The sequence below is a fragment of the Mirounga angustirostris genome, unplaced genomic scaffold (assembly GCF_029215605.1).
Source record: "Mirounga angustirostris isolate CCGP_5_RB_7025 unplaced genomic scaffold, mMirAng1.0.hap1 SCAF_14, whole genome shotgun sequence".
NCBI lineage: Eukaryota > Metazoa > Chordata > Mammalia > Carnivora > Phocidae > Mirounga > Mirounga angustirostris.
Window position 1 is genome coordinate 83,042,285 of NW_026991722.1, and position 14,374 is coordinate 83,056,658.

At 50.8% G+C, this 14,374-nt stretch overlaps 1 protein-coding gene across 1 annotated transcript; it reads left to right on the forward strand.

Annotated features, from left to right (window-relative positions):
* The first annotated feature begins 888 nt into the window (after positions 1–888).
* UNC119B (unc-119 lipid binding chaperone B) lies at positions 889–12,715 on the forward strand. Its single transcript, XM_045887493.3, has 5 exons — positions 889–1,181; positions 3,777–3,890; positions 6,642–6,753; positions 6,879–7,051; positions 8,927–12,715. The coding sequence occupies exons 1-5, from the start codon at positions 938–940 to the stop codon at positions 9,037–9,039; spliced, it is 756 nt and encodes a 251-aa protein (XP_045743449.1). The 5' UTR covers positions 889–937; the 3' UTR covers positions 9,040–12,715.
* The last annotated feature ends 1,659 nt before the right edge of the window (positions 12,716–14,374 follow it).

Consider the following 14,374-nt stretch of genomic DNA (forward strand, 5'->3'; position numbering starts at 1 on the left):
TACAACAGTTGGACCCAGGCCTCTAACACAGAAGATTGTTGACCCAGAATCCCTAGAGAAGGAGCCACTTGGGGTGTGAGAGGGCAGCCTTAACCCACCCTCCACCTACCCGCCCAACCCCTTGGCCCACCTCCTCCACTTAGTGAAATCATGATTAACTTCCCCCGTTCTGTGCAGATGTTACCTCTGTGAAGCCCCTTCTGATTCGGCCAGGCCACTCCTGTGTGTTCTGGTAGCACCATTGCTGTACCTCTGTTGGAGCAGTTAGCAGTCTGGCTCGTCTTCTATTTCATTCATACTGGGCTGGTCAAGAGGAAGCGCCACATAATGAATTATGTACTTCACAGTCTTCCCCAACAAAGGGGGAGCTCCTTTATTGTGGGGCATGCCTTCACTCATTCAGTCATTACTGAGCACCGACCGTGGCAGGCATTAACTCTGCTGCCAGAATACAGTAGTGAATAGGGTGGACCTAATCCCTGTCTTGGTTCATATTCTTACATTTCCTGTAATCTAGCCCGATGTCTAGCTCAAAGCTTAGCACAGTAGGGTTTAAAAATGGTAATCTAATTGGGAAAGCTGCTTTTGCATAGCAAGCACTTGTTTTAACTTCTGTGCTACAGATTAGAGAACATTTCCTCAAGATGCCTTGCCTAGTTTATATGACAGAAAGTCATTTGTGTGAAATATTTTAAAGACATTTGGAGTGACCTTCGGAGCCTGATGGAGTCTGGGGGGTTGGCACCCCCCGGCCACCCCTAGGGCTCACCACCTGGCTGGGACCTAGCTGGCAGAGGAGGCGGCTGGCTGCAGCCCGCAGGCCCCGCCCCCAGCCCCGCCCCGCCCCGCCCCCGCCCCCAGGTACCACCCCGGACCCCGCCCCCGCTCTCCATAGTTACGGCGCTGCGGAGGCGGCGGCCATCTTGGCGGCGGAGCGATGAGCGGGTCGAACCCGAAGGCTGCGGCCGCGGGGTCGGCGGCTGGGCCTGGGGGGCTGGTGGCCGGCAAGGAAGAGAAGAAGAAGGCGGGCGGCGGCGTGCTGAACCGACTCAAGGCGCGGCGGCAGGCGCCCCACCACGCGGCAGAGGACGGCATCGGGGCGGCGGTCACGGAGCAGGAGCTGCTGGCTCTGGACACCATCCGGCCCGAGCACGTCCTGCGCCTCAGCAGGGTCACCGAGAGTGAGTGCCGGCCCGACCGCGCCCCTGCCCTCGCCCCGGGACCTGGGCCCCTTATCGCCTTCAGCGGAGTCGGCCGCTGGCCCCCTGACCGGCCCGGGGTCCACCCAGACCCCCCCGGCCGGCCAGGCCGCGTCGCCCGCCGCTCTGCCGGGACGGCCCTGTGCTCCCCACCCTCACCCAGACCTGGTGGGAAGGGGTTCTCCTTGAGCTTGACCGCGCTCCCCTGTGTCCGGCCACGCCAGGCTCCTCCTGGGCGGGCCCCAGCTGGGCCTCCAGGCTGGGCCGTTCTCCTCCTCAGCTGGATCCGTTTGGGTAGGGAGCCCCTTTAGCTTAACCGGAACCTCCTGACCCTGGTTAAATGGGACCGCTGCCCCTCGTCCTGGAAGACCCACGGGTATCAGTGAAGTTCCTGCTCAGCCAGGCTCCCTCAACCTGCCCACTGCCAGCCTCTGCAGTCTCTGCCCGCCCAGACCCCTACCTGCTTTCTCTGCCTTTCCCTCCACTCCGTCCCCCGACAGCCCCCTCTCCAGCCTGCCTTGGCCCCCTTACTCCTTTGGTCCCAAGCCTTGCCCCTTTGTGTGCAGGGGGGCCCTTCTTCCTCAAACATACTGCCGTGGCGTTTCATGCAAATTTAAAACTGCCACTTTAGAAAATATGTTAATAAAGTTTCAGTTTATGTACCCAGTCTAAAATGTGAATCTCGCTTTTGACACCTGTTCTAGTGAATTAAGAATGTGTCAGGGTTTAAGAATTTCTTGTGTAAAATGCAACCATCCTACGAGGTTTCATTGATAATAAGGAAGGGTGGGAAGAAATACATTGCCCACCCCCTGTCTTGGTTCTTCTCCCTTTTTATATTCTCTTCCAAGCCAAGCCCTGACTTGCCACCCTTTCTCTTGCTGCTGTTTCCCCCTCTCCCAGGTTAGACCCTGCTTGCCCTGCCCATCCTTGCCGCCCTCCAGATTTCTAACCCTGCGACACCAGCACTCCTTCCGTGGATCTAAGGCTGCCACAGCGTTACCTGCTGAATTGCTTTAGCTGTCAGCCTGGGGCTGCTCAGGTGTACCTCAGGTAGCTGGTGGCAGCTCCAGTAATTTGCGGGCAGGAGTTTAGACAGTGGGCCTTGGTCCAGCCTGTATGAAAAGGAATTCCCATCTCCTGATAGGTTTAACTTGATTCTTGATATTTTAATGTCCCCCCTTTCATTGGGTTGGGCCTGTCCTTTGCATGCCTGAGTATATCTATAGAAGGTCTTGCTATTCAGTTTATTGAAGCATTGTGAAAACTCTGCTTCTGTTCTGTCCCCGTTTTCATATGGGGCTTCTCTGAAGGTCCAGAAGTGCTCATCACCTGAGCTTTCTAGCCTCCTGCTTTCTCCTGATACCAAGGGTGAATCAGGCCATTCTAATGCCTGGCCCTTAGCGGCATTCTCAGTGGGCACTCAGGTCATGTGTAAGAGCTTGGGATTGGTGCTCTTGCTCAACCTCACCCCAGCAGCCTACTGGAGACAGCCACAGGTCAGAGCGTGGTGACCTCTGGATTTTGTTCAAATCTGTTCCATTCAGCAAGTTATTTATTGAATACCCTCAAAAGGTGCAGAAGCCATCTCAGTCTTTTTAGGATTTACAAAGTAATCAGTGGCTCTCAAGTTTGCCATATTACTGGAGAGACAGCTTGTAAAACATGGAACAACTAACACAAGCAGACAGTGTAAGAAAAAGTGCTCAAATGAGTTGTGGAGAAGAAGATGCTATCAGGAGTCACATCGTAGAAAGAAATCAGGGAAGTTTCCTATGATCAGTACCATACTGACCAGCTGCTCAGGTTGTCACGGGCTCCACTTCACTTTGGCCCAGTGCCCTCCCAGCAGATCTGCCCTGTCACCTGTGTAGGTATGGTCCACTGCCTGATTTTGTACAGTCTGCAAGCTAAGAGTGGTTTTTACATTTTTAAATAGTTGAGGGAAAAAAAAATCTCAGCACACATGGTTATATGCAATTCATATTTCAGTGTCTGTAAATAGTTTTATTGGACTACAGACCTGCTCATTTATATGCAGGTTGTCTGACTGCTTTTTGCTACAGAGACAGAGTTTAGTTGTGACAGAGACAGTGTGGCCCCAAAGTCTAAATTATTTGGATGTGGCCCTTTACAGAAAACATTTGCTGATCTCTGCTGTGCGATACTCACGGCCGGCAAACAGGCACTATATTGGCCATTAGATCAGCATAAATGTTTTAAAATGGATTTGTAAAAAAATTCTGTTGTGACATCAAGTTAATAGATTATGGAAGCCTTGTAGGCCATTTTGGGGGTGTTTCCAAAGCAAGCCCCTGATACTATCCCTGTTTCTAAAAGTGTTATGATAATCTTTCATCCCATCCAAATCCATGCTCTTGTTTTCTTTCTTCGATCCCCTTATTCTGCTCATACAACTTTTGCTTGTAACATAAGAGGAAGTTTTTGGGTGTATTTTAAGTGAATTGTGTAGGAAGAAAAAGCCTGACTTTGCTTCAAAACTTGACAAAGAAAGAAATGATAGTTTTGGAGGATTATTAAACAGCATTTGTCTTTCTCTCTCTCTCTTATTTTCAGATTATTTATGTAAACCCGAAGATAACATCTACAGTATTGATTTCACCCGTTTCAAAATTCGAGACTTGGAGACAGGGACAGTGCTCTTTGAGATTGCCAAACCCTGTGTTTCAGGTAGGCCTCAGTATTGTCGCAGCCACTTGAGAAGGTCTCCGAGGCTCCCGTTTGTGTGAACCGTTGCATCCTGCAGCTTGTACTCCAGCATGTCCGTGCAGTGCCTCCTCCTGAAACCTGGCCTGCCTGGCGTACTGGTTGGAAGCTGCGCTGAGAGGCTGGTGTTTGTTGAGTATCTACCCTCTGCTGGTTATACATGTGTTTCTGTTTGCATCAGGTCCTATAATCCTCACATTTCTGGGAGGAGTTACTATTCCCATTTTACAGATAAGGAAACTGAGGCCCAGAATTTCCAAGTGACTTTCCTAAGGTTGTGCTCGTTCATCTTACCATGTTGCCTCCACTTAGGATAGGAAGCCTTGGAATTAAAGTAGAATGAGGAAAGTGCCCCTGAGCCTTGTGTCCAGGGAACACTGGAAGGGTGATGCTGAGGGTCCCGGTCTGGGCTTCCCTGTCTTCTCCCTCGCTTTCCTTTAAACAGTGCCTCCTATTTCCCTGTAAGTCCTAGTTTGGATTTTAATCTTCACCATTTTCTGGATGAACAGAAAGCCCAGACCTATGAACTACTTGGGATTCCTTAAATTAGCTTTGAATAGATGCTTCCGGTGCTTGTGATGCAGCCCCAGGGTGATTCATTCCTGGCTAGGGGACCACATGTCGGTCTTGGAGCTCATCATCGGAGACGGAGCGCCCTCTGGCATTAGTTTTTAGAACACCAGCGCGGATGACTGCAGAGTATTCACCGAGGTCTGTATTAATAATTCTTTTTGCAAAGCTCTTCTCGTCTGATTCGCTGCTCAGAAGAGCCTGTAAATTTGGTAAGGCAGGTATTAGTATCCCAGGTAGGTCGAAAGGCTTTCCTGAGAAGATCTCCGCTCAGGTTCGTTGTACAGCCAAGGTTGGAGCCCTAGTCTTCTCACCCTATCTGGCATCCTTTGTGCTCTCATAATCTAGGGCTGACCAAGGCACCTAACGGCTCCAGCCTGTGGGTGCTTAGCTGGTGTTGGGAGGATCAGGGCCAGCCAGCTTCCTGGGTCTGTGGCATTCACATCCCTAAGTGACCCGTCCCAGTACTTCAGATGTTTCATGGACCCCAGGGCTGCTTCAGATATGTGGATTTGGATTAGGCTGGGCCCATAGTAGTCATTTCAGTACAAAATTGAACTGTCTCAAGAAGGTCAGCTGCAGGGCGCCTGGGTGGCTCAGTTGTTAAGTGCCTGCCTTCGGCTCAGGTCATGATCCTAGGGTCCTGGGATTGAGCCCCACATCAGGCTCCCTGCTCTGCGGGAAGCCTGCTTCTCCCTCTCCCACTCCCCCTGCTTGTGTGCCCTCTCTCACTGTGTCTCTCTCTGTCAAATAAATAAAACCTTTAAAAAAAAAAAAAAAAAGAGGGTCAGCTGCAGATCCTGTAAAAATACCTTGATTTTCAACTTCTCCAGTCTTTACCTTTAAGGATCTTGATTCACTTAGAATATGCTCCCACTGAATCAGTACCCTCCTGCTGCACTTGTTCTGATGAGTTTGAATTCCTGAGAAGATTCGGTCTGATTCTCTCTGAATCACATTGTTGGAGCAAGGACTCTCCAGTGGCTGGCTCTGAACCCCTGCTCAGTCTGGTTGCCCATATGCTCTTGGGGTTGTTATTGGCGGAGATGTTTGGGGCTAAAAAAGATCAGTTGCACCCATATTCAGCCTATACCTGGAGAAAATATTTTTGCTGGACACTGGATGGCTACTAGTGGGAACTACGTTGTTTTTCACATTAGAATGGTTCTTTGATTCATTTTACAGAACTTCCACTTTCTGGGTTCAGGAATGGACTAGACTGGCCCTCATTCAGGTCCCACACGTTGGTCCATTGCCCATCTATCTGCCTCACTGTTTCCCAGGTGTTCAGTGTTGGACCTGGCGTGGCCTGGAATAGGCATTACGGTACGCCAAGACTGTAGGCCAGTATCTTCTATTTAAATAACAAGGTTCTTTCTTTCCTTTTTTTTTTTTTTTAAATATTTTATTTATTTATTTGACAGACACAGCCAAAGAGGGAACACAAGCAGGGGGAGTGGGAGAGGGAGAAGCAGGCTTCCCACAGAGCAGGGAGCCCGATGCGGGGCTCGATCCCAGGACCCTGGGATCATGACCCGAGCCGAAGGCAGACACTTAACGACTGAGCCACCCAGGTGCCCCAACAAGGTTATTTCTAGGGGTTATCTTTGCTGCCTGTCAGAAATTTTTGCATTCTTTGAACTGGGCTTTTGACTAGTTTCAGCCTTTGTAGTCTCATTCTTCTGGTTGGTGGCTAGGACTGCAACCTCGTCACCAGCAGACGTGTCTGTATGCTATCGACCATGCTGGGGGCCTAGCACCTGGCTTATGTTTCAGGCCGGCTCTCTTAGGATATGGCCCAAGCCCTTAAACTACATAAAAGGTAAATAGCTTAGTGTTTGAGAACAAGCTTTGAGTCCCTGGGTTCAAATCCTTGCTTCCTCCATTTACTGCTTGGGGGACTTTGGACATGTGACTTAATGTCTCTGAGCTTCTGCGTCCTGATCTGTAACATGGAGATGATGATGACACCCCCACGGGGTTACTCTGAGGATTCTGGGAAGTGATCAGCACAAGGCCTGGTATGTAGCAAATGCGCAGTTGATATTGGCCATCCTTCTGTGGGTGTTAGTACCATTTGTTGGTTGTGCTGTTGGGACCGGTGGTGCCGAGACAATACACTCAAGATTCTGTGTGCTCTTTCAGACCAAGAGGAGGAGGACGACGACGAAGGTGGAGACGTGGATATCAGTGCAGGACGTTTTGTCCGCTATCAGTTCACACCCGCCTTTCTCCGCCTCCGGACAGTCGGAGCAACGTGAGTACCAGTATTTCTGGAGGGGAGAACACTCTTTGTCCACAAAGAATGTTCTTGGTTGGGTTCTGGATTGACTTTAGAGGAGGGAGGAGGCCAAGTAGAGCTCACAGAGGTTTATTTTGCAGAGTGGAGTTCACAGTGGGAGACAAACCTGTGTCAAACTTCCGGATGATCGAGCGGCACTATTTCCGGGAACGCTTGCTGAAAAACTTTGACTTCGATTTCGGCTTCTGCATCCCCAGCAGTAGGAACACTTGTGAACATATCTATGAGTTTCCCCAGCTTTCTGAGGATGTCAGTATGTATCCCCTGACTTCTGTATCATTCTAGATTCTTAGGGCTAGAAGGAACAAACTTTGGAGTCCATCTGGTCCAACGCCCTCATCTGGCAGAGGAGGGAGGTGGTGACATGATGCCTTTGTAGGCATTTGACCTCAGGCTTCTCACTTCCTAGTGCTCCTGTCTAGGGTTTCAAACTCTGCCTGTCTGGGAGCATCGAAAGTTTTAATAATGCAGGCCATCTGCTTTAGGTGCCTGCTGCGGGAAAGGAGGTGACTGATGGAGAGGAGGGGAGGCCCATGACGATCCCCGGGCCTAGGGTTAGCTGGAGCGCCTCTCCGAGCCGCTTTGGTTTTCCATTATGTTCTGGTCATTGGCTCCTGCCCGGCACTCCTTGTTCACCCTCCCCTTTCTCCTTAGTCAGAGGGAGAAGTGAAGCTGGGGGCCAACTAGAATCAGAGGTCTTTCTCATCCTCTGCTGTCAGAATAGATCCACAGGAAAAAGGGAATTGTTACAGAGCTTGGAGCAGTGGGGGTGGCCAGATGGAAGCCATGTCTTAGGAAGAGTAATCCTATAGTTGTGAGGAGGGAAAACTCAGGAGGCCCCAGAGGGAGAAGCTGAGGCAGGGGAAGAGGTGGACTGATCGAGAGAAAGAACAGGCTTTATCAGTTCCTGGGACTCCGGTGGCGCTCTCTTGGGTTAGCATTCTCTGTTGGTAACCAGGGAAAATGGCTCCAGAACAATGAGAATGTGTGAGCGGGATCCTGTGAATAGTGAATAGTCGGGGGAGTTTGGCTGAGTTGTAGGGAAGGACCTACATACACTACATATATTTTCTCAGAATCCCAGGTCCCTAAAACTGTTAGATTCTGAAAACCAGAATATTCTCCACTCACATTGACGGTGCTGTTTCCAGGTAAAATGAGGATTGCTAACGTGGGGCAGGCTGTTGATGATGGCCTCTGATCCCGCTCCCCAAGCTGGGCCAGAATAGGTAGATACTTGCAGGAAAGGATTATGTATAGTATTTCAAGTTTTTACCCAAGGCAGTAGAACTTTTCTTCTTGAAACCAAATAAGCTGAAGGAATGTGGAGGTCAATATTCTGGATATAAACCAAATAACTTTTTGGCCTGAGTGGGTTCAAAGGACTTTAAACAATCCGTTTCATCTTTTGAGAACTGTGGTAAACAAGCGCATTTCCTCCAGAGGAGCCAAAATAGCATGTGATCATTAACTCAAAACTGATCAGAGGTTGTGACTGTTAATTAATTATCTTGACTCTCTAGTATGGCTAAAGAGGTCTGGGCAGTTGCCTGAGCAAACAGAAGATTTAAATCTGGATCCCAAGAAAGCAGATCTTTTGCTGGATCATTGGCAACTTAATACCCTGAGCCACGCCTGTGAAAGGCTCCTCGCTCTTTGTCCTCCTGCACTCACGCACACCTAGGCTTCCTTTGGTTGTCAGGGATGCCCGTGGGGGGTGGGCACAGTGAGGCACAGCTTTTGGAATTTGGACCAGAATGTCTAGAGATGGGGAACAGACCAGAAGTACTGAATAAACAGTCTTCGGTGGTCCATGTTGGCAAAAGGGTAATCTGGTTCCCTGGGGTTCTGATTAAGGGCTGGAGATGCCCAAGTAGTGCCATGTCAGAGTTGATTGCATCCTTATGTTGAAGTGGGTATTGTGTTTAATTTGGGGGCCTCTGTGGTTCTCTCCAGCTCTCCAAGCCCGCCCCGCTCTGTTCTGACCTCACTATTCTGGCAGAGTACGCTCACACGTTCTAGAGTGCTGGCTTAGGAATTACTGAGGGGATGCTACGTTTTTTCCCACCTAGCCCAGGGGGCAGACTCACACATATGTCTTTGCTGTTTCCCTTTCTCTGACTTGCAGTTCGTCTGATGATTGAAAATCCCTATGAGACCCGTTCTGACAGCTTCTACTTTGTTGACAACAAGCTGATAATGCACAACAAGGCTGACTATGCCTATAATGGAGGCCAGTGACTGCTGCAGGAGTGGACGGGGAGGTGCTTTGCTGTGGCCCAAGGTCCTGGCACATGGAGGTGGTTGAACCTGTGTTCGTCCACACACATCTGGAGCCTGGTCCCGGGAAGCCAAGGCGGGCGTGGTAGTTTCCTGTGCTCAAGAGAGGTGCCAAGCAGTGCTGTGTTTTCTTCCCCAGTATTTTTTCTTCCCTTTTCCCTGCCCCGTAGGTCACAGAGGTACTAGAGGATTAGGGTCAGGCTCCTGGAGTCCAGAGAAAAAAGAAAGTCTATTTTCCTGTTGTCCGAGCTGCCTGCTGGTTGTGCTGATGAGCCTGGGTCCCTGCAGGCGCAGCTGCGTCGGGGTGAGGGGGCTCTGGCCGGCCGGCTTGCAGCGGCTTCTCCGTAGCTTCCAGGGCACGGTGAGAAGCTGAAAGCCGGGCCTCTTCTAGGCGATTCCTCCTCTCACTTACAGTGTTGCTGTCGGCATAGTCTGACCTCAGCTTGTGTGTAGTTCTAAAGCAACTGGAAAGAAAGGGGGGTGGTGGAGGGGTGCCAAGAGTGGGGGCACCGGGGGCCGCTAGGGTTGCCAGACTGAAAGGTCCGTGTTGTGGCGAGGCCTGCTTCTCTGTCTGACTTCCAGGCTCCTCCACCAGCCCTCCTGGGGACACACCAAGGCTGCAGCCTGGCAGTGCCCTCCTGTTGCCATTTTGGAGGAAGGATGAGCTTGCTCTGCTTGTCCTCGCTCCTAACTTTTGAGTATCTCCTGAAATAGACGGTCAGTTTTGTGCTCTTGGAACAGTAGGATCTCTCGAGGCCACAGCAGGCCGTGTATTTTGTGTTGGTTGGTTGGTTGGTTGGTTTCTTTCCTTAGTCTTCTTTCGGGGAGGTTTTCTAAGACGACCATGGTGTTCCCAGCATATGTGATGTGTGGTTAGACTTCTGATAGTATTAAACAGGCGCCTGGGGCTAATCTGGCTCATGTTGGGGCCCGGGATGGTTACGGACCAGCAGCTACTTAAAGGAGGGATTTGATTTTCTCTACCCAGGAGAGCCCGCAGGACTGGCTTATGATGTGGGTTTGCCTCTGAAACTCTTTGTAGATTTCTTACTGAGGAGGATTTTCCTGTCTGCCTTTCTCCTGAAATAATTTCGGGAACCATCCCGGCAAGTCAGACCTCAGTAATGCCTATTCTGGTCCTCATACCGCTAGTTGGCCTGTTTTTGGGTGCTTGGAAAAGGTGAGTGAAGTGGGCCGAGGTCTCAAAAGGTCTTCTCAGAAAACCCTCCCTGCACATCCTCGTGGGCCGCTTTTGTCCTCAGGCCCTCCCTGGATAGCCTCCGCTGCTCCCGGTTGTCTGACGGGTGGCTGACCCTCTGATAAGACTGTTGCTGTGGCCAGGGTTTAGCCTTGATAGGAAGGTAGCAGGAGGAAGGGCCGGGCATGTGGGAACAGTCACTGTGAAGCATCGTAGTAGCTGAAGGAGAGCAGTCTCCCAAGATGTTTGGGACAAAGGCCACACGGGGCCCAGCACTTTGCCACAGAAGCCCCCTGTGCATTCGCTAACCAGTGTTGCTCCCTCTTTGGATTCTAGAGTGTGAGTGGCCTTGAACCTTGGCCCAGTGCTCTGTGCCAGGCCAGAGTCTGGGCTGTGCCAGATGCTGGCAGCTTTCTACTGAGAAAACCCTTACTCCTGTGTGCTGGCACTGGATCCAACCACTGAGGGAGGGAAGAGACCAGGCACCCTGCACATGGGTTACTCATCACCAGACCGGGTGAATCTCAGAACTGGAGTCGACCACAAATTCAGGTGCCTTATGTGTGGCTCTGTCCCACGTGCTACTGGGAAAAGCTGCATTGCCCTCCTTCCCTCCTCATCTGTGGACAGACATCAGTACTGCCTCCTTGCCTGGTTTCTCCTTATGTCTCCTCTAGCATATTCGTGTGTGCATACTGAGCTTCAGAACCACCCCTTCTCTATTGGACAGTAGCCTAATTGGGAGATTTTCTACTATTTGATATTTAATTACTATCTAGGATGTGGTTTCTGGAGCTGTCCAGAGCTCTACTCAATAGTGTCTTGGAAATGTGTCCCAGGACAGACCACGCAGTGTGGACTAGTGGACTGTCTTTTCTATGCAGTGTTAGCCTTTGCTAGGGGGAGCGCAGGGGAGCTAGGCATGCTGGCTTGAGTCGGGCCGTGTCCTCCTCCCCATTAGCTTGCCTTAGTCTCACTGGACCATCTCGAGGTCATATGCTCCGTCTGTGTCCAGGAGGACAGGAGGACAGAGATACACCATCTGCTCCAGAAGGTCTGTCTGGTGTTCTGTACCTGGGAGTCCGGATTCTTGTGTCTCATTACTCAGGAAATCTGGAGAAGCATCACCACTCTGGGGGGTTAACCGGAGTGAGTTTGGAATTCACGCTTTTGTACCTGACCTAGGGAAAGAATTGGAAGTCCTCCTTTCTCTGAAAGTAGCCGAAGCCGTCAGAAGTTGAATTGGGAGGCCATGTTAGTAGGGAATCGGGGCTGGTGATAGCAGTTGTCTTGGGGGTGCTGCCGGGGGAGGGGAAAAGTGACCTGCAAGGGGACACCCTGCCTCCTGGTCAGAGCTGGCATCTGGGTGGCAGTTCCTGGAGGGACGCATTCCGGCAGCCTGGCAGGCCCACCCGGCGCCACGGGGCCAGATGCCTGCACCTCTTCCTCTGCTATCCTGCTCCTATCCCTCCGCCTGGGAATCTCCAGGAAGAGCATCTCGCTTTTCCTTCAGAGCCTTGGGCTACGATGCTCTTCTTGCTTCTTCAAAGAAGATCCCTGTTGATTTCATTTTGTCCTAAAGAGCAAACAGAAGAAATAACCAATAAAAGTAGTTGTGGGCTAAAGTAGGCCACCCTGTCCTTATGTGTTAGCTCAGTGATCCCTGCGGAGAAGGCAGTTTTCAGGGGCCTGCAGAACTCCCCGAAGACACATTCCAGCCTTTGGGCCATCTGATTCTCCAGCAGGGGCAGTGATTTAGGGAAGGTGGGGCTCACTGTAGACTGGTGATCCTTGAAATGGCAGTGATGGGTAATCATCGACCTATTTTTCCAGTTGAAGTGGAATTCATTTCTGGGATGCATTTAATAGGCTGTGTGTAATGGACAAATTGGGGGAGTCTTGCCTTAGTGTGTCCTGCCACCCCCAGTAGGCTCCCAGGGTACTCTTTTTTTTTTTTTTTCCCTCTGTCAAGTTACTTTCTTTTGGTGGCTCTTGTCACCACGATGGCAGTGAGGTTTGGGGACTGGAGACAGTCTGTTCCCAGACCCACGGCATAGATTCCTCGCCAGGGCCTGAGGATTCCTGATGCAGAGGTGCTGCTGTAGCTGCCGTGAGCGCCTGGTCGTCCACTTGTCGTTTCCTCACATTCCATGTTACAGAACATCTTTGCCATAAAAAGGGTCTGGTGGAGGCGGATTTACCCCTTGTTTTACAAAGGCTCATTGAAGTTGTGAAAGTCTATTTTTTTCCCCCTGTAAATCTATTTTTCACAGAATATAAGAAACATCAATGACCTGATCTGTCCTTCCTCCTCTTTCCCCTTCACCTGAGATCCTCATTCCAGTTTGTATTGTCTTTGTGTCCAAAGTAAACTAGGTGACTTATTTGTACAAAATGTTATTTTGCCACAAGAGACAGTAATAAAAGATTTTCACAGTTCGTGCGTCCTCTCTTGTCCCCTGCCTGGGCCCTGTGGGTTGCTGGGGGGGGAGCAGGTAGGGGTGGGGGTGGGCTCCAAGTTTCTTTAAATGACCTTTCTGTAAATAATGAGTATTGCTGGTTTTTAGGGTGATCGGGGAACAGTGTTGGGCTCTAGGTTTAATATTTTTGCTTTGTTTTGCTGGGGGGCTTTGTGAATTAAACACGTATGTAGTATTTATTTTTCTTTAAAGATTTTATCCATTTATTTGACAGAGACACAGCTTGAGAGGGAACACAAGCAGGGGGAGTGGGAGAGGGAGAAGCAGGCCCCCTGCTGAGCAGGGAGCCCGATGTGGGGCTCGATCCCAGGACCCCGGGATCATGACCTGAGCCGAAGGCAGTCGCTTAACCAGCTGAGCCACCCAGGCGCCCCTGTATGTAGTATTTTAATGTTAGGGTTATTGAGATGCATTAACTGCGGTAGAATTCACCTGGTTTAAGATACAGCTGGACGAGCACGCAGCCATATCACACCATCACAATCATGATACAGCGCTGTTGTATCACCCCCCAAAGTTCCCTCAAAGGCCAGTTCCCTTGAAACCATTGTCTGGTTTCTGTGTTTACTGGGAAATTGGCATACTTCTAATATTAAACTAACATTGTTGTTTAAGGTAACAAACAATACAATTTTGAAGTAAGTCTGGTTTGGATGGTCTGTGGCAGCCCAAGCAGTCATTGGCCCGTGTCCACTCACTGATTTCCCCCTCTCCTGCTTTTTCCTTTCTTCTTTCACCCAGGACTGGCACCAGGGGGGGCAGTGGAAAGGTAAGGAAGGCCTCAGAGCATTAGCCAACCACAGTCATTGGTTCGGGTCTAAAGTACTGTGGATTTAGAGGCTTTCTTTTAAATGAGAGGTAACATATTAAGGACTTTGCTACATCTTTTCATTGATCTTGGGGAGGGAGAGCAAGGTCTTGGCGGAAGACAAATTTTGGCATGTGTGTCAGTGGTGGGGACAGGTGCCTGGCTGAGTTACAGAGGCGTAAAGATGGATAGAGGGATGTGTGGGTGCCCGGGAGGGTGTGGAAGTCTGACTCATGCTTGTGCTGAGGGAAGACCCTTGTCAGGGCACTGGAGTCGCCAGTTTCCTGGGGAGGGTCAAGGTGTCTTGATGAGGATGCCAAATGCATGGCATTGGGGGCAGTGCCCGCTGCTCCCAAATGGGCTCTGCCCCACGACTGGGGGTGAAACAGATGGGACTACAGTGGAATAAGGGGGTGACAGCTCCACCCCACCTGCACAACTTCTGGAGGAGAGAGATCCCCCCTCCCACGCAGCCCAATTCGCTGGGGCTGAATATCGAGCATCAGGGCAAGACAAGATCCTTGTGCCTCTCGGAGCTCACAGACTAGAGGGAGGAGTCGAGAAGATGTCAGACGCTGAGTGCCAGGAATAAATAAAACAAACGCTGGGGTGGAGAATGTGTGGTCAGAGTGAGACCTGGATGGAGGGAAGGAGCCTTCCAGGTAGAGGAACAGGGATTGCGAAGTCGCGGAGGCAAGAACAAGCCGGAGTGTTGGAGCTGCCTTGAGCGGCTGCAGCAAAGACAGCGAGGGCACGGTGGGCACGGGGCGTGAGAGGTAGGCGCAGGTTGGTCATATGGAGCATTTTAGG